This window comes from Moschus berezovskii, chromosome 12 (assembly GCF_049115385.1).
Source record: "Moschus berezovskii isolate FMDL1 chromosome 12, NW_MosBer_1.0, whole genome shotgun sequence".
NCBI classification, from domain to species: Eukaryota; Metazoa; Chordata; class Mammalia; order Artiodactyla; family Moschidae; genus Moschus; species Moschus berezovskii.
The window spans coordinates 10,272,519-10,292,801 of NC_142471.1; the positions used below are offsets into that span (position 1 = coordinate 10,272,519).

The following is a 20,283-nucleotide window of genomic DNA, read 5'->3' on the forward strand; positions in this document are numbered from 1 at the left end:
AAAATCCTTTTGGCTTCTGGTAAGAAAATACCCAACTGACTATTTAATGAATAAGCAATGAACCACTTAGTTAATGTACATGCAGAGTCTGGAGGTCGCCAGTTCTAGAATGAATGTAATAGTTTAATGGTGTCATCAGAAACCCAGACTGTAATATCTTTCTGTGATCCGTAGTTTATGGTTTTTATCTTGAAGTGTGTTATCTCCTCCTTCCATCAGTGATCGTGCCATTAGCCAGTTTTTGAAAATAGGATATTCTAGTCTTTTGTTCATGGTGAAAATGCTTTCCCAGAAGACCCCTTGCAAACTTTTCCTTATCTATCTCATTTGCTGTAGCCCCTCTAGCTGCAGAGGAGCCTGGCCAGTAAGTGTTCATCAAAGGGACATAAAAGGGTATTTGTCATTTGAGCTTAGACAAATTGCATTTCATCCTCTGGACTGAGCACATTGCTGTCTACATAAAATCAGGATTCTGTTAATAAAGGAGAAGAGTTGACAACTAAGTGTGTCTGTCACAAATTTTGATTTGATAAACATTAACTATTGAAAAATTCAGAAATTAAACTTGGTGTCTTTTTAATCATCTCTTTAGATGTGCCTGCTACTTCAATACCTCTGTGACTGCCAGGTCCGGCACCGGATAGAAGCCATTGTGGCCTTTTCAGATGACTTTGTAGCCAAGCTCCAAGACAATCAACGATTCCGATATAATGAAGTTATGCAAGCCTTAAACATGTCGGCTGCACTCACAGCCAGGAAAACAAAGGAATTCAGATCCCCGCCTCAAGAACAGGTATAAGAATGAACGAAAAAGTCTTCCTTCCTTACTTTGGGTTTTAGTTCATTCATGTTCGACACGTTGCAGAATTTTGCCAGAAGTTGCAAGTGTATTTTTTTTTCCTGTTTTCTTTACACTGCCTAAGTTCATTTTGTCAGTATTCATAGGTCTCACCAAAAGAATCTACTTGGTTAGTTTAAACAAATGAGAGACTTATTAAAAGGCATCGCACATATTATAGACTGTTGGAGAAAGCCAGTGTGCCAGATTCTGAAGTTCTTCAAGTAGGAAAAGTATCTAAGCACAGGGAGGTCTTCGTTGGCTGTCACAGCACCACCCCAGCTAATAGGAACTCTTGACTTCTAACACTTAATACTCTTCATTTTGTGTCTCCTAGAAGAACCCCAGTATTCTTGCCTAGAAAATCCCATGGATGGAGGAGCCCGGTGGGCTGCAGTCCGTGGAGTCGCTAAGGGTCGGACACGACTGACCGACTTCACTTTCACTTTTCACTTTCACACATTGGAGAAGGAAATGGCAACCCACTCCAGTGTTCTTGCCTGGAGAATTCCAGGGACGGGCGAGCCTGGTGGGCTGCCGTCCATGGGGTTGCACAGAGTCGGACACGACTGAAGTGACTTAGCAGCAGCAGCAGAAGAACCCCATGTCACGTCCATCAGTCTTGCGGTCTTCCTCTGGTTGCTCACCTCCAAACCGAGGTCTCCCTAGGGCGCAGCCAAGTCGGAAGCCTATGCCTAAATCCAAGAGTGAGCTATTCTAGGACTGTGAGCTTTCTGGCATCTGCCTCAGGATGGGTCTCTTACTGTGACAAATTACCAAAATGTATTGAGTTGGTCAAAATGTTCATTTGGGTTTTTCCATAGGATGATACAGAAAAACCCCAATGAACTTTTTGGCCCAGCCAGTAGCTATGATGGTCAAAAGGTATAACTTATACAGATCTCATCTTCAATATTTTACCTTGCTCTTTCTATCTGTATCCAAGATAGCTCTGAATGGAGGTACTTAGGGAGTAATTGTAAAATTTATCTTTTTCTCATCAGAATGTAAAATCTTTGAGGGAAGGGCATGGAATTCTGTTTATTGCTATAATAACATTTATTGAGCAGAGAACAAATCCAGCTTCTCCCAGAGTAATTCCATTTGTTAAAATACTATTGGGAAACTTCTGCTTCTGAAAAGATGGAATACCTCTGCCTAGTCTTCCTTCTAAGTACAACTATAACCCTGGACACTACACAAAAGGCAACATGAGAAGACTATGAAAGACAGAAGAAAGGCTGGCTATGGAACTTGGGAGCTGAGGAATGACATGGTGGTGAGTTCCCTGGGTTATTATTATTATTTTTTTGCCTCATTTTTAACAAACTTGGAGCTAAAGAAGCCAACAACTCAGAAACACCAATGGGCATACACAAGAAAAGCCTCAACAAGTACCTTCTCTGTCTAGCCAAAGAACCTGAAAAACTGTTTTTCTGGCAAGAGAGAAAACTTTTAGGTAATGACAATGGTACTCCAGCCGAGTACCGCAGTAAACCTTGTCCTCACCCCCGACCCAAACCGGCAGGCACCGAGTGGAGAGCTTAGACTTCTGCTCTCACCAGGTTGTATACAGGTGCTCCAGCTGGGGTCCTGAGAAGCTGAGACTTTATCCTGGTTGAGTGGTAATGAGACATAGCCCTTCCAAAGGGTCAATAAGGCCACAGAGAGAGGTGTATCAAGGCGCTCTTACCCTTTCCAGCCAGGGTTGTGTGACTTCAGGTCCACTGTTCGCAGCCTCACCCAGCAGAAATGAGGTCTCCTCTCTCCTTCAAGGAGATCAAGTGGAGAAATGGACTTGTACGCCACCTAGCAGTAATGGTATCAGAAGAAGTCAGAAGTTTAAGTAAGAAACAAAGTCTCCTGGTTTAGTTGCTAAGTCTGTGTTCAGCTCCTGTGACCCCATGGACTGTGGCCTGCTAGGCTCCTCTGTCCATGGGATTTTCCAGGCAGGAATACTGGAGTGGGTTGCCATTTCCCTCTCCAGAGTCTCATAGTGTACTACCAAAAATGTTCAGATTTCAATGAAAAATCACTCATCACACCAAGATCCAGCAGAAACTTGAATGAAAAATGGCAATCAATAGCTACGAACTCTATGATGAAAAAAATAAAAAAGTTACAGCAAAAAACAATAGGAGCTACAAAGAAGAACCAAATGGAAATTCTACAACTGAAAAATGCAATGTCCGAATTAAAAATCATCAATAGATGGATTTAACGGCACATTGGAGGGGAAAAAGAAAAAAAAATTATTGAAGAGAGAATAGACATTATTTAGCCCCCAAAATAGAAAATAACAGTGAAAAAATAGAGCCTGGGGCACCAGTGCAAATATAGCAAAAGATCTAACATTTTTGGCATTAGATTTCCAGAGAGAGAGGAGAGAGTGAAATGAAAACGTTCTTGAAAAAATAATGGTTGTAAACTTTTCAAATTTGGCAAAAGGTATAGAGATTCAAGAAACTGAGTAAACTCCAAATGGGATACACCCAAAGTCTAAGCCAAAGCATGTTGTAGTCAAACTTCTGAACATGAAAGAGAAAAATCTTGATAGCACCAAGAAACAAATGACACTTGGAAGGGAAAGACAAGTCAAGTGACAACGAATTTCTCATCAGAAAATACAGAGGACAGAAGGAAGTGGCACAGCATTTTTCATGTGCTGAAAGAAAAGACCTGTCAACCATAATTCTATATGCAATGAAAATATCCTTCAGAACTGAGGGGAAATCAAGATTTTCTCAAATGAAGGAAAACTACCAGAATTGGATTATCCTGTAAGAATGCCTAACGGAAGTTCTTTAAACAGAAAGGAAATGATAAAAGAAGAAAATTTGAAAAATCAGGAAAGAAGAAAAAACAACAGACAGTGAAGGAAAGTTACAAGGCACAAAATAGCCTGGAGTTAAAACTCCCCTCCAGGTCCTCTCCACCATTCTATGCAAAACAAAGAACTCTGTCACCAGAAGGAAAAAACAGACATTAGGGTTGATTAAGCCCAGCTCCCAGCAGGTCCCAGCTTCTGGCCTATCTCCAGAATTCCTTGCCCCAGCTGTTTAAGAGATAAGTACTCTGAACAACCTTGGAGAAGAATGGGCCCCTTTAAGACAGTAGATTTCCACATATATGCCTATATATATTTACCTTTTTCTTGGGTTAGTGCAGCAGCTCACCAATTTGACTGCTGCCCCTTCGCGCCTCATTAAAGGTGATCTGTTCCTGTAAAGTGCTGGTCTTGTTCTTTTTCTGAACCTTGCCTTCTCTAACTACAGAATTAAAATAAGGGTAAATACAATTTTTTTCTCCTCTTGAGCCTTCTAAATTATGTTTGATGAGCAAAGTGAAAATGGTGACACTGATATGTTCTAAATGTATGCTTACTAAATATTTAAGGCAATTGTATTTTCAGTGGTGGTGAATAAGGGACATAAAGGAAGATAAAGTTTCTGTGTTTCATTTAAACTGATAGAGTGTTAATACCAGTAGCCTGAGATAAATTATGTATATATTAATATATCCTGTGTAACCACTAAAATAGCTATGCAAAGAGATACACTAAAAAATACCATGGATAGTTCAAAATAGGATCCTAAAAATAGTTCAGGGAACCCACAGCACTTTGGGAAAAATAAATGAGAGAAAACAAACAGAAAAAAAGTAAAATGACAGACATATCAATAAATTCATGAGTATAAATAATTTAAATACACAAAGTAAGAGAGATTGACAGTGAATTTTAAATGCTTGGCTTAACTATACGCTGTCTTTGAGAAATTCACTTAAAATGTAATGATATGTTGAAAGTAAAAAGGATGAAAAAAGATTTGTTATGAAAAATTAATTGACAGTAAGATGACTATATCAGCGCAAAGAAATTTGTCATAGATAGAAACATTATATAAGAATAAGAGATCAGTCCACCAAGAAGACGAATGTGTATGCACTAGACAACAGAGCTGCTAAATATGTGAAGTCAGCATAGAATTGAAAGGAGAAATAGACAGATACAGGGTTGTAGTTGGGGACTTTAACACCCCTCTCTAAATATTTGAAGGACAAGATAGATAGAAAATCAGTAGGGATGGAAGAGAATATACTAGTGTTATTGCTAGCAGGATCTTTGTATATTTGTGGGACACTCCACCCAATAATAGAATACCGTTTTATTTTCAAGTGTCTGAAACATTTGCAAAGATAGATTATAGCCTGAGCCGTGAAACAACCTCAACAAATGTAGAATAATTGATTTTTTTTTTCATACAGAATGGTGTTTGACCATGAATCAAATTAGAAATTAGTAACAGAAATATAACAGGCAAATCTCTGAACACTTGGAAACTAAACAACACACTTAGTTCAAGGAACACATCTCAGAACAAAATAAAAAATACATTGAACTGAAAGAATATGACATATCAAACTTTGTGGAAACAGCTGAAACTGTGAGAAAGAAATTTATTGCGTTAAATACTTATATATAAAAGAGCAAAAGACTCAAAGTAAATCTAAACTGCCATCACAAGAATTTAGAAAAAGAACAACATAAGCCCAAAACAAGCGAAAAGAAGGCAATGATATAGAACAGAGGAGAAATGAATGAAACTGCAAAGAATACAATTAAAAAATCAAGGAATCCAAAAGCTAGTTATTTTTAAAAATTAGTGAAACCAATAAAATTCTAAAGGAATTAACAAAGTAAGAAAGAAGACAGAAATTACCAAATCAGAAATGAAATGAGATATCGCTACAGACTACAGATGGCAAAAGGACACTATGGGAATACATGTATGTAGTATGCATGTAGTGTGTATACATACTGTATGATTCTGTTTGTATAATGTTCTTGAAATGCCAATAATATAGAAATGGAGAACAGATTAGTGGTTGATAGGAATTAGGGATGAAGAGCAAGAAGAGTAAAGAGGGTATGGTTATAAAAGGGTTAACAGGAGGGATGCTGAAGTGATGGACTTGTTCTCTCCTTTGACTGTATCAGAGCCAGTATCCTGGTTGTGATTCTGTACTACTGTTTTGCAAGATGTCACTATAGTGGGGTAACAGAGTAAAGAGTACACAGGATCTCTTTGTATTATTTCTTATAATAGCATATGAATCTATCATTTTCTCAAAATAATAGTGTAACAAAAAATTTACGTATGTAAAACTCTAAAAGGAAAACTTAATAATTGTTTCATAAAGGAAAATTATGGAACAGACTTTTCTTCATTCATGAATTTAATACTATTGTATCTAAAACTTAAATGGAAGAAAGTTTCTTGCAGTTTGTTCAGTTGAACCATTAATATTAGAAAAGGCATAGTGATCCATTATATAGCTCTTCAATTATGTTTGGTTTTCCTTCTTTGCTGTATCCTTCTAACAGATAGTTCTTTAAAATAGTCAATCGTGCATGGAAATTAGCTAGAAAAAAATCTAGAAGGATAATAAAACTTTAAAAAGTAAATTTAGGTCTTAATTGGTTTAAGAACACTAAGTATACACAGGTCTAACATTTTGTGAAACTGAGAAAAGAGACTCAAATAATATGACTGTTTTAGGATGCTAAGCTTTGAATTACTTGATTGTGTTATTTGTTGGATTGAATAATAGATAATGATTTTTCATCTGTTGGGCACCAGTCCATGAATACTCAAAAGCAGAGTTTGAACATTTTTGATTTTTACAATTTTCTTTATTGTGCTATTCCTAGATTCACTTTTCTTTTACTCTAGTTCTTCCTCTTGTTTTTTCTAAACTTTCAGATCAATATGCTTCTCAATTTTAAGGATGACAAAAGTGAATGTCCATGTCCTGAAGAAATCCGAGACCAACTCTTGGATTTTCATGAAGATTTGATGACACATTGTGGTAGGGTCTTCTTGACCTATAACTCTTACTGAATATATATTTTAGTACACATATATTGGTACAAAAGTTCTGATGTGGAAAGTCTTGAGGGGTATAGAGATCAGAAAGGCATTAAGAACAAGCAGAACATGACCAACATTGTTTTCTTTTTCCCTCTTCTTCCTTCAGTGACCCGGGCAATGGGGACATGTAACCAGGTACTTTAGTCAAAGAGGGAAGTTTTAAGTTGATTTAGTCTAAAGAAGTTTGTTCATAGACTGTTATATTTCAACTGGTTGAGGGGCCCCTTTTAAGGACTGACCTAGGAAATCTGGCATGTTTGAAATTAATTAATGCCTAAAGAACTTCAGTAAGTTGTAGGTCAGTAGCCCAAATCTGTTAAGGTAATTCTTCCCTCTTTTGGGGACTTCTCAGATGACTCAGTCAGAAGGAAATGGCACCCCACTCCAGTACTCTTGCCTGGAAAATCCCATGGGTGGAGGAGCCTGGTGGGCTAAAGTCCTTTTGGTCGCTAAGAGTCGGACATGGCTGAGCAACTTCACTTTCACTTTTCACTTTCATGCATTGGAGAAGGAAATGGCAGCCCACTCCAGTGTTCTTGCCTTGAGAATCCCAGGGATGGGGGAGCCTGGTGGGCTGCCATCTATGGAGTCACACAGAGTCAGACACGACTGAAGCGACTTAGCAGCAGCAGCAGCAGCAGATGACTCAGTGGTAAAGAATCTGCCTGCAATATGAGAGACACAGGTTTAGTCGCTGGGTCAGGAAGATCCCGTAGAGGAGGAAATGGCAACCCTCTCCAGTATTCTTGCCAGGATAATCTTATGGACAGAGGAGCCTGGCAGGCTGTACAGTCCATGGGGTTGCAAAGAGTTGGACCCGACTGAGTACACATGCCCGTCTTTTTATTCTTAGAACTTTAAAAATGGAATTGATTGGATGTTCTGAATCCAGTCAGTTGGTTTTTCCCTCTCTTTATGCAGTGATGTGAATAAGTCTGTGTCTTGATGAAAGAAGACAAATTAGCCATATCTTAAGTGGTATTTTATTTTAATGAAGACAGTAAAAGTATATTAATTCAGCTTACGAATGAGGAACCACTAAATGACTGCCAGAAGGTTATACTATAAATAAATATGCACACATATGCTATAAGTAAAGGGATACTCTAAAATGCTTCAGACATAAAATATTCCTTAGTTTTAGATATCTAACTATATATGCACTGTCTCTCAAATTATTAAAATATCATTGATATTTCTGGAGGCAAGTAAGGAGGATAAAAAGTCAGCAGGGTGTTTAGGGAGGGCAGAACCATAGGTCTAGACAGTGCCCAAGGTCAAGAGATGCCTAAGGTTAGCTTAAGTAGTAGAATAGATTTTAACTCCTAAAAGAGTCTTTTTGCTCTCTGCTTGGCTTTGTATTTTGTGCTAGCTGCTGATAGCTCCAGTCTCACAAAAACAGGGGAAAAAGAGAAAGCAGAAAAAGAGAGCAATGAATGAATCTTACCTGTGAATGCTAGTGGAAAAGATCACTTAACTTGGTTTCCTCAGATGTTTTAGGCATGGTAGCATTGCTTTAAGCTATAAGTGGAAAAAATTGCAAAACCTGAGAATTGTTTCCCCCCAATGTATTTTTTAAACATTATTTGTTCTTTTCTTATTTCTCTTTGTCTTCTTCCTACTAGGAATTGAGCTGGATGAAGATAGGTCTCTGGATGGAAACAATGATTTAACTATTAGAGGACGCCTGCTGTCCTTGGTAGAAAAGGTGACATACCTGAAGAAGAAGCAAGCTGAAAAGCCAGTTGAGAGTGACTCCAAGAAGTCATGTAAGCTATGAAAGGGCACTGCCAAAATGACTCCACCATGACATTTATTCATCGTTTGAACAAATATCATACTAGGTGAACCAGTGAGAAAATTGAATTTGCAACTTGCAAGAATCAGATTGTTAAGTAGATCCCCATAGCCACTAGAAGAAGACAGCAGCATCAGACTATATTTGCAGGAACAGATTGAGAGATATCAGTTTTGTAAGGGTGGATGGGCTATCCCTAGAGAAGTAAAGATTTCATGGCTGATTCATGTCAATGTATGGCAAAAACCACTACAATATTGTAAAGTAATTAGCCTCCAATTAAAATAAATAAGACAGGAATTGTATCAGAGTCTATCAAGAGAAGGTATAAAATGAATAATTTAGCCTTCATATCTAAATATTTGCTGTTGACCTTCAAATATTCTTGCATCAAGTTAAATAAACCTTTTCTTAAAGTTAAAGAGATATTGTCTGTAACTATATTTTGGTTTGGAAATATTTCCTAGAGCCTTATGCATTTCTGATTCATCCACCTCCTATTTAACTGAAAAGTCATAGCTGATATCATAACTGATACTCTGTGAAACCAAATAAAGCACACTGAGGCAGTGGGTCTCTCAGACCTGCACACTTATCCAGAAAGGGTTCATGAAGTAGGTCTGTAAGATCAGCTTGTTTACTGTCTCACTTCTGAGACTCCATTCATTTAAAAGGCAGTGTCAGTTTATTAACAGCTTTTATGGAAAGAAAAAAAAACAAACTCATGCAAATTTTGTGTTTTTTCCCACTAACTTACATTGGAAATCTTTTATCCATATATTTACTTCTAAATTTATTTTTTGGTATCACACATTTGAGTCAGGTCTTCAAAATCAGAGTTCAGAGTATCTTATGAAGCATATTTTGTTATTATCAGGTTTATGATTTTGACCTATTAACAATGACTACATGGTTTTGAGATATGTAGAAGTATATTGGCATTTTATCTAAATTTTATATTTGGTTAAAATTGGTGAAAAGTAAAGTGTGTCTGACTCTTTGCAACCCTGTTTGGACTGTAGCCTGCCAGGCTTCTCTGTTCATGAAATTCTTCAGGCAAGAATACTAGAGCGGGTAGCCATTTCCTTCTCCAGAGGATCTTCCTGACCCAGGGATCAAATCCGGGTCTCCTGCATTGTGGGCAGGTTCTCAGATGGTAATCTGAGCTGTGGTTTTTTTTTTTTTTTTTCTTTAATAAGGAATAGATTAAAACAGATTAGCATTTTCTTTTGGAAATCAGCCAGTGTATTGATGATAGGAATTTAGTACCTATGTATGAATTAAGACTCTTGAGAGTCCCTTGGACAGTAAGGAGATCAAACCAGCCAGTCTTGAAGGAAATCAACCCTGAATATTCATTGGAAGGTCTGATGCTGAATCAGAAGCTTCAATACTCTGGCCCCATGATGTGAACAGATGACTCACTGAAAAAGACCCTGATTTGGGAAAGATTAAAGGCAGAAAGAGAAAAGGGCAACAGAGGATGAGCTGGCTCGATGGCATCACCAATTCACTGGACATGATCTTGGGCACACTCCGGGGATGTTGAGGGACAGAGACACCTGGAATGCTGCAGCCTGTGAGCTTACGAAGAGCCAGATGCGTCTTGGCGACTGAACAACAATAACATGAGTCAGTCTCATCAGGCCTACTTGGCTTTGATGATTTTACTGTGCGTTTTAAGAGGTCTGAACGTGCTGTTATTGCTGATCTCACTGCAAGTAATCGTCTGTGCATGGGATAACTTTTCAACTTAATACAGCTTCACAGTCAAATCCTTTGAAGACACTGTAAGTGACACTTAGGGATACAAATTGAAGTAGAAATGTAATTTCATGAGGTCACTAATACTAAGTACTTAAATGAAGGATAAATGTAATTTCATGATTACTCACTAATACTAAGTACTTAAATGAGGAGACAGTTGGATTAAAAAACAAGCTCCTTGAATGACCATGACTGACCTTTATAAGGATATATGATGTCAAATCTTTTGGGAGGAAATGAACGAAACAAAGAAAAAAAAAAGTAATAGGATAACCCATTGATTTCCCTATGGATTGCTAATAGTAGTTCTGGAAAAGGTGCTATAATTTTGAAATAGCTTACCTGACCTGCCTCTTGAGAAACCTATATGCATGTCAAGAAGCAACAGTTAGACCTGGACATGGAACAACAGACTGATTCCAAATAGGAAAAGGAGTACATCAAGGCTGTATGTTGTCATCCTGCTTATTTAACTTATATGCAGAGTACATCATGAGGAACGCTGGGCTGTAAGAAGCACAAGCTGGAATCAAGATTGCTGGGAGAAATATCAATAACCTCAGATATGCAGATGACACCACCCTTATGGCATAAAGTGAAGAGGAACTCAAAAGCCTCCTGATGAAAATGAAAGAGGAGAGTGAAAAGGTTGGCTTAAAGCTCAACATTCAGAAAACTAAGATCATGGCATCCAGTCCCATCACTTCATGGGAAATAGATGGGAAAACAGTGGAAACAGTGTTATCAGACTTTATTTTTCTGGGCTCCAAAATCACTACAGATGCTTATTGCAGCCATGAAATTAAAAGGAAAGTTATGACCAACCTAGACAGTATATTAAAAAGCAGAGACATTACTTTGCCAACAAAGGTCCGTCTAGTCAAGGCTATGGTTTTTCCAGTGGTCATGTGTGGATGTGAGAGTTGGACTGTGAAGAAAGCTGAGCACAGAAAAATTGATGCTTTTGAACTGTGGTGCTGGAGAAGACTCTTGAGAGTCCCTTGGTCTGCAAGGAGATCCAACCAGTCCATTCTAAAGGAGACCAGTCCTGGGTGTTCATTGGAAGGACTGATGCTGAGGCTGAAACTCCAATACTTTGGCCACCTCATGCGAAGAGTTGACTCATTGGAAAAGACCCTGATGCTGGGACGGATTGGGGGCTGGAGGAGAAGGGGACAACAGAGGATGAGATGGCTGGATGGCATCACCGACTCGATGGACATGAGTTTGAGTGAACTCCGGGAGTTGGGAGGCCTGGCATGCTGCGATTCATGGGGTCGCAAAGAGTCGGACACAACTGAGCGACTGAACTGAACTGAACTGAAATGCCTTAGTTATAAGAATAGTTTTTAAAGATAGTTTGTGTATTTTTATCCTTGCATGCCTGTTAACTCATCTTTATTGACACACTGACACTGATAATTGTTTAAAGAATATATTTTTTCAAAAAATTGTTCCTTTTCAATTTTTGTAGAAATATAGTTGCCAGTTTGGGTTATATCCTGGTGGCTCAGATGGTAAAGCATCTGCCTACAATGCAGGAGACCCGGGTTCGATCTCTGGGTTGGAAGATCCCCTGGAGAAGGAAATGGCAACCCACTCCAGTACTCTTGCCTGGAAAATCCCATGGACAGAGGAGCATGGTAGGCTACAGTTCATGGGGTAGCAAAGAGTCAGACATGACTAAGTGACTTCACTTTCACTTTTGGGTTATCTAAAATATGCATTTGAAATGCCCATCTAATCTGCCTTATTATTTTCCTTTCTTAAGTATCCATGATTACTTTGCAGCCACTCTTCAGCAGTTGATTTCTGAGACCATGGTCCGATGGGCTCAAGAGTCTGTTATTGAAGACCCTGAGTTGGTGAGGGCCATGTTTGTATTGCTCCATCGACAGTATGATGGCATTGGGGGTCTGGTACGGGCTCTGCCAAAGACCTACACTATAAATGGTGTCTCTGTGGAGGATACCATCAGTCTGCTGGCATCTCTTGGTCAGATTCGTTCTCTGCTAAGTGTGAGAATGGGCAAAGAGGAAGAGAAACTTATGATTCGTGGATTAGGGTAAGTTATTTAACTATTGATATCATAACCTTTGACTTATAAACGTCTTCTTTCTGTTTATCCCAGTAGTAGCACAGCAGGCACTTTAGCATAAATACACCATCTAGATTTTATGATCATTAGATTGTCAGTTTTATAGAGATTATGTTTTAAAGCTAAATAGGAAAATTGCTTAATAATAAAGCATGACTAATTTTACAAATAGATGCCAAGGTGGCTGTGGTACATGACAAATATCTTAGATTTGTTTTTTTATTAGTTTCTCAGTGATATCCAATCATATATAAAAATACAGATTAATAAAAACACATTAAAATCTGTAGGGGTACAGATATTACCAGCAGGAGATAATAAAGAAGTTTCTCCATGTCTCCTGAGAAAATAATGGGGGATAAAACAACTATTCTGAAAATTCAACATCATAGGTTGTACTTTATGTAAATTTCAGGGTTAACATTTTCTTTATTGAATTATAGTTGATTTACAAGTTGTCTCAGTTTCTGATATACAACAAAGTGATTCGGATATATATATATATATATATATATATATATATATATATATATATATATGTTTTTGTTTTCTTTTTCATGTTCTTTTCCTTTATGTTTTATCACAAGATATTGAATGTAGTTCCCTTTGCTATACAATTGGACCATGTTGTTTATCCATCCTATATGTAGCAATTGACATCTGCTTGCCTTAGACAGGGTTAACATTTATGCCTCATGCATAGTCTAAGGATCCACTAGCTGAGGAAATACAAAACATAAAATTTGGCCTGAAGCTGTGCTTTCTCAACTCAGTTCACTGTGAACAGGAAAAGCCTCCATGCTGCCAAAGATTAGCCCCCAGTCCGAAAGTTCAGAGCACCTAAGAAAATAGTGCACCACAGGCTGGTCTGCAGGTACAGTGAAGAGTGGAGTTAGAACACCTCCCCCAAGAACTTCAAGTCACAGAAAGCCACAAAGAGAACACAAAGTTACTATATCTAAAATGTTTAAAAATGCTAATAAACAAATGAAATCCTCAAAATGAGACACACAAAAAGTCTCATGAAAAATTGAAAAATATCCACAGAGAAGTTCTAGAAGTGAAAAATATAATAATTGGCATTAAGAACAGTGATAAATAAAAGTATCAAGAGTAAAGATAAATAAAACTGAAGAGAATTAATAAATGGAATCATAGATCTGAGGAGATTAGTAATGCAGCACTGATGGAGAAGTTAAGAAACCTGGGGAACAGTATAAGAAGATCCTTAATATGCTGAATAGGATTTATGAAAAAGACAGAATAGATGAACTATAGAGGAGAACTTGGGAGAGCTGTTGGCTTGAGGTTTTCTAGAACTGATGACAAACATGAATTTACCTATTCCTATGGGGTCGCACAGAGTTGGACATGACTGAAGCGACTTAGCAGCAGCAGCAGCAGAGTACAAATATTTCCACACCCACAGCTGGGTAGATTGTAGTGAAACTCCATAAAGCCAGTGATAAATAGAATATTTTGAAAGCAAATAGAAAAGCCCAGACACTTAGAAAGAAACAATGTTTAGAATTCTCAACTACAAAACTAGTGATCATAATTCAACAAAAGGTCACATAGTTCTCATTGAAAGGCCTTCTAAAGGCTGTGTGTATATAATGGAAAAGAAAATGGAATTCAGAAGAGTGGGAGGTAATCTGTTTCAGTGAGTATGTTACTGGCACATATATGCATATATGTAAGCAGTCATTAACAAGCTTGCATGGTTTGGGAATCAGAAAATATGAGAGAGGGACTTCCCTGTGGTCCAGTGATTAAGACTTCACCTTCTAGTGCAGAGAGTGTGGATTCAATCCCTGGTTGGGGAGCTAATCCCACATACCTCATGGCCAAAATCTAAAACATGAAACAGAAACAATATTGTAGTAAGTTCAATAAAGACTTAAAAATGGTCCACATAAAAAAAAATCTTTAAAAAAGAAAATATAAGAGAATTAAAATAACCAGAGAAAAATAAAAGCTTATATTAAGCTATATAATATTCATAAGAAAGAAATACCTAAATGTAAAGATGTAAAACTCTGGAATGTAGAATGCTGAAAAGTGATGCAAAAGACAAATACGTAGGCCCCTCACTACCAAAGAAGCTAATTTGGTTCTTTGAATAACAGATAAAAGAGGAGATAATGATATCTAGTGACAGGTAAAATTAAACACTAATAGTGTGTGTATGTTAGTCACTCCGTTGTGTTGTGTGACTCTGTGGACTGTAGCCTGCCACGCTCCTCTGTCCATGGAATCCCCCAGGGAAGGATACTGGAGTGGGTAGGCATTCCCTTCTCCAGGAATCGCCTGCATTGAAGGCGGAGTCTTTACCATCCACAAGTAATCCATAAATAGGATTAAAAAACCGTGGAGTTGGCTCTTTGAAAAACAACTAAGGAAACAGAATAACCGATGTTTTCTCTGGCTAAAAAATTCATTCTGAGGGGAAAAAAAAAAAAAAAAACGAGGTATGGAAAGACACAAATTATGTGATATTTATGTACATTTTAAATTCAGAACATTATGCTTTGTATTTCCTGTGGGACTATTAAATGTTTGAAATCCCAAATTGGAGAGGTTATATTCCAGAAATCCTTATAATGATTGCATACTAAAAATCAGTGTACTTTTGGGACAAAGAAAGAAAACAAAGAGATTGAAACAACATAAGCTAATTTTATGTTCTTTATTTATGACTGTCTGTGCATGAGCCTTTTTTTGGAATATTAGTGCTTAAATCTAACCTGAGGGAGCCTCTGGTGAGAAGTGATCTTAATTAAATGAGAAAGGAAGTCTTCCAGGAAATGGAGAGTACTTCTTTCTAAATGACCATGTAACAGTAAGAGGTACTATTAACATAAACATCACTCAATAGGGATAAAACTCAAAATGATTATGAAACAAGATAAAATGCTACTTTTTTTGTGGGATTAGAAAGATCCCAAGTGACACATTTAATGAGTGACAACCTGCCTGCTGGTGGTAGAATTAAAGATCCGTTTAATTTACCTTGAACTAAAAGCAAACGAGATTTTTCAATTAGATACCTTCCAAAGTTCGGTCATGTAAAAGGATTTGAATTAACAGGAGGGCAAATCTCATGATTACATCTGTGGTTTGAGAGTTGAGGTTCTCTTGGCAAATATGCTGCTATCATTTGTGAAGGAAAGGAGGCCTTTACCTTATTTGTCTTTGCGTGAACTAGATCAGACCTAATATTATCCCTGGGTTGCTTTCCAAGTGACACAGTGGTAAAGAATCTGCCTACCAATGCAGGAGACACAAGAGACGCTGGTTCAATCCCTGGGTCAGGAAGATTTGGAGTAGGAAATAGCAACCCACTCCAGTATTCTTGGCTGGAAAATTCCGTGTCCAGAGGAACCTGGCGGGCTACAGTCTGTGGGGCTGGAGTTGGACACAACTGAGCAGCTGAACACACACACGATTAGCCCTGGGCCCCCAAGTCATTTTTCTGAGTAGTGCTACCTAAAAGCTGTCTTCATAAGCACAACCTGAACAAACTGATTAATAAATTAAAAGTGAAGAACTAAAACTAAAAGAAAATAATCATACTATTCCACTTTGTTGATATAGCTAGAATAGGACTAAAGAAAAGATGAGTAACTCAGTTAAAGTAATCAGATTCAAAAGTAAAGCTTCAAGTTTCCTATCAGTTGTATGTTATTTTCTTGCTCTGATTCTGACAGAAAAATGTTTTATGGAAAAGACTCTTGCATGATTTGATATATGTAAAAATAAAAATTAACCGAGTTCTCTTTTGCGATGATTGTTAAAACATTAAGATCTTTAAAAATGCCTTTCAGTTCAATTCAGGTCAGATGCTCAGTCGTGTCCTACTCTTTGCAACTACATGAATCACAGCACCCCAGTCCTCCCTGTCCATCACCAACTCCAGGAGTTCACTCAAACTCATGTCCATCGAGTCAGTGATGCCATCCAGCCATCTCATTCTCTGTCGTCCCCGTCTCCTCCCACCCCCAATCCCTCCCAGCATCAGACTCTTTTCCAGTGAGTCAACTCATCGCATGAGGTGGCCAAAGTATTGCAGTTTCAGCTTTAGCATCAGTCCTTCCAATGAATACCCAGTACTGATCTCCTTTAGAATGGACTGGTTGGATCTCCTTGTAATCCAAGGGACTCTCAAGAGTCTTCTCCAACACCACAGTTCAAAAGCATCAGTTCTTTGCATATTATAATAATATGTAATGCAATAATAATGAAACATTTTAGGTATCATTTCCTGCCATTTCTTTAAATGTCCCTTTTAATGAGTAGGATTACTTGAACCTGGACTTCAGTTTAGTTCGGTGTCTCTTGGAGAATACATCGCCTTTAAAAGAATTTCACCAGAATAATAACATAAATGTAGCAGGAAGTGACACTACTGTTCTTAAACATACAAATCATGAATATAGTTCTAAAAACAGTGTATATGAAAAGAAGAGATACTTATACAGCAATTATTTGTATAGGAACTTTCATATGAATGTAAGAATAACACTGCTTCATATTTCTGTACAAAATAAGGTTGAATTTGGATATCCATGGAATTAGGAATGATAAGTGTCCCAAACTCTATGCCATATAAATGAATATTTACTTATTTAGTGCATTTCTTACAAAGAGTAAATGATTTGTATAATATCTTTGGAAAACTTTCTGTATTTTTGAGAAAAGCCCAATTATCCTTGTTTACTTTTAAGGCTTGGTGATGATTTCTCTTACTTGTCCATACATGCCAGTAATTATTTCCAAAATACTTATCATGATCTCAGATAAATTTTTGTTTAAATTTTGCTACAACACTTTGCTTCGCTTATACTTTTGTTGTCCTTTCTAGGGATATCATGAACAATAAAGTGTTTTACCAGCATCCTAATCTCATGAGGGCACTTGGGATGCATGAGACAGTGATGGAGGTCATGGTGAATGTCCTTGGAGGTGGAGAGTCCAAGGTAAAGGAAACCCTTAAATTCTTGGCATGCCATTTACTACAGCTTCCTAGAGTACATTCATTGTGTGTTCTTGATGTGAATTTTGTAAATCCTCTTAGGACTGTTTTTTAAACAATCCCTTACAGATTGAGAGGTGGGTGTGCTTCTACAGTCACCTCTACAGGATCCACAGGTGATTGGTTCCAGGACCTTACTGCAGATACCAAAATCCACAGATTCTCTGGTCCCTTAGGTTAAATGCATAGTATTTGTGTAAAGCCTATGCACATTCTCTCATATACTCTGAATCATGTCTAGATCACTTATAAAACCTAATATAGATGCTATATAAATAGTTACTGGCACATAGCAAACTCAGGTTTTGCTTTTTAGAACATTCTGTAGTTTTGCTTTTTAGAACATTCTGTAGTTTTTGCTTTTTGTTTGATCTGCAGATGTGTGACCTGCAGATAAAGAGGCCTGACTGAAGTTTTTTTCTTTGATATTGATAATTTGCTTGTAAAAGTGAACGTGTTAGTCACTCAGTTGTATCCAACTCTTTGTGATCCCATGGATTATACCCACCAGGCTTCTCTGTCCATGGAATTTTCCAGGCAAGAATACTGGAGTGGTTGCCATTCCCTTTTCCAGGGGATCTCCTGACTCAGGGATCAGACCCAAGGATAGAACCCAGGTCTCCTGTGTTGCAGGCAGATTCTTCACCATCTGAGTCACCAGGGAAACCTGATAATTTGTCATGTAACTTGCTATTTTCTATATTATTCTTATTTAGAAGATATTTGGAAACTATAACAGTTAATGGTATGCTAATTTTTATAAAATTAAATACATTTCCATCACATTCAAAGTCCATAACAAAAACATGCTCTCCAGACCCAACTGTTCCCTTGATTCAGACAACAGTTGGTTCCACTGAACTCCTGAGTCCATATTTCTCATGTTCAGACTCTTGGTTAGACAAACTTATGAAGATATTTATAAAATATTCTGTTTAATAAGAACTTGGAATCTTTGGGGATGATCTATGGTATACTAGAATAAGATCTAGATGTCAAGGGAGATATGTTTGCTGGGGCCTAGCAGATAAGACCTTCCAGGAAGAGTGTTCATCACAGGAGACAAGTCATGTGCCAGTCAGGGAAGGTCTGAATTCGTGGAATCTTAATAATAATACAACAACAACGTTGATGATAAGAACATCCTATTCAGTTCAGTTCAGTCGCTATTATGTGGTTCCAAATATTAAACTGGGTATTTTTCACAAAGTGCCTCATTGAACTATCCTTCCTTTGCCTAAAGTAAATTTTATCCATCTTATTCCAATTTTGCAGAATAGAATCAGTGAGATAGTTTAATTTTCCACAGAAGCACAGCTAATAGTGGGCGTCAAGAATCACAGTTGAGCCTGCCTGAATCCCAAAGTAGGCTCATGCTACCTTTAAGTATAGGGCTGTAGATTAATTCCATATCAAACCATTGACAATAGTGAGGTTTCCTGTTAGTGCCAGGCTTGATTTTTGGTGGCTCTAGGACTAGGTGAGCCCTCATCTGGACATTCAGAGGTCTTCAGTACCCGAGGCTTGGTAGACATGGGCACACATGGATGGGCAATCTGACTGAGACCTCAGCTTCAGAACTCACTATTAACAAAGATTCTTTGCTTTCCCAGCTAACTAAATGCTCTTTATGTAGGAAATCACTTTTCCGAAGATGGTGGCCAACTGTTGCCGTTTTCTCTGTTACTTCTGTCGTATAAGTAGGCAGAATCAGAAAGCTATGTTTGATCATCTCAGTTATTTACTGGAAAACAGCAGTGTTGGTCTTGGTAAGTAAATGTATGACTTTCATTGAATCTTTAAGATAAAAGTGATATACAAACTGGATTTTAAAACTAAACTTTAAATTATTTTGGATCGGTACAATGTGCATTGTATTTAGAAATGAAATTCTGTGTGAAAGTATGTCTTTATATGGGATTCAGAGTTATCTTACAATTCAGGTTTTATTCCATCTTTGATTTAATCGACAGCCTCACCAGCTATGAGAGGTTCAACACCACTGGATGTGGCAGCAGCCTCGGTGATGGATAATAATGAACTAGCTTTAGCTTTGCGGGAGCCAGATCTGGAAAAGGTAGGCACAATCTCTGCCCGCTGTGCTTGTGTGAGTTACAGTTGTTTATAGTTGTTTCTCAAGATATTTAGCTATAAATAGTTATAATTATAGGTTGTTATAACTATAATATACTATGTATTATAAATATGTTATACTTATTATATGTAATAGACTTCCCTGGTGGCTCAGACAGTAAAGAATCTCTGTGTGCTGCAGGAGACATGGGTTTGATTCCTGGGTTGGGAAGATTCCCTAGAGAAGGAAGTAGCTCCCCACTCCAGTGTTCTTGCCTGGAAAATTCCATGGACAGAGTAACCTGGTGGGCTAGAGTCCATGGGGTTGCAAAGAGTCAGACACGATTGAGTGACTAATACACTATGTGTTATTATGTAATAGTATACATACTATTATATGTAATATAATTTTAAGTTATAAAGAACAAGAAATTTAAGATATTTTCTCCAGTCACATGCATTTTTCTTTGGAAAGAGAATCTTTATATTCTTGGATGTTTCTGTCCTTTTACAATAATCTGCTGTCACTTTTACGTTATGCATATTTACTTTCTTAAAAGGTTGTTTTAACATCTCATGTATATAATTTATATCACAAAAGTTTGCATATTACAGTGCAAGGTATATCTAGTTATACTAAAGGCTGTGCATTCTAATCATAGTAAGCCATATCTATGTTTACCAAAATATGGATAAATTTAACCCATATTTTACTTGCAGTTACATTCTAAATAGTCTACC

At 37.5% G+C, this 20,283-nt stretch overlaps 1 protein-coding gene across 1 annotated transcript in view; it reads left to right on the top strand.

Annotated features, from left to right (window-relative positions):
• RYR2 (ryanodine receptor 2) overlaps positions 1–20,283 on the top strand; it is a 537,004-nt gene that overhangs the window by 263,655 nt on the left and 253,066 nt on the right. Inside the window, exons 36-42 of the mRNA XM_088842508.1 lie at positions 593–793; positions 6,604–6,709; positions 8,397–8,540; positions 12,128–12,401; positions 17,299–17,413; positions 19,106–19,238; positions 19,443–19,546. Of these exons, the coding sequence (XP_088698634.1) occupies positions 593–793; positions 6,604–6,709; positions 8,397–8,540; positions 12,128–12,401; positions 17,299–17,413; positions 19,106–19,238; positions 19,443–19,546 (1,077 nt within the window). The remainder of the gene's footprint in view (positions 1–592; positions 794–6,603; positions 6,710–8,396; positions 8,541–12,127; positions 12,402–17,298; positions 17,414–19,105; positions 19,239–19,442; positions 19,547–20,283) is intronic.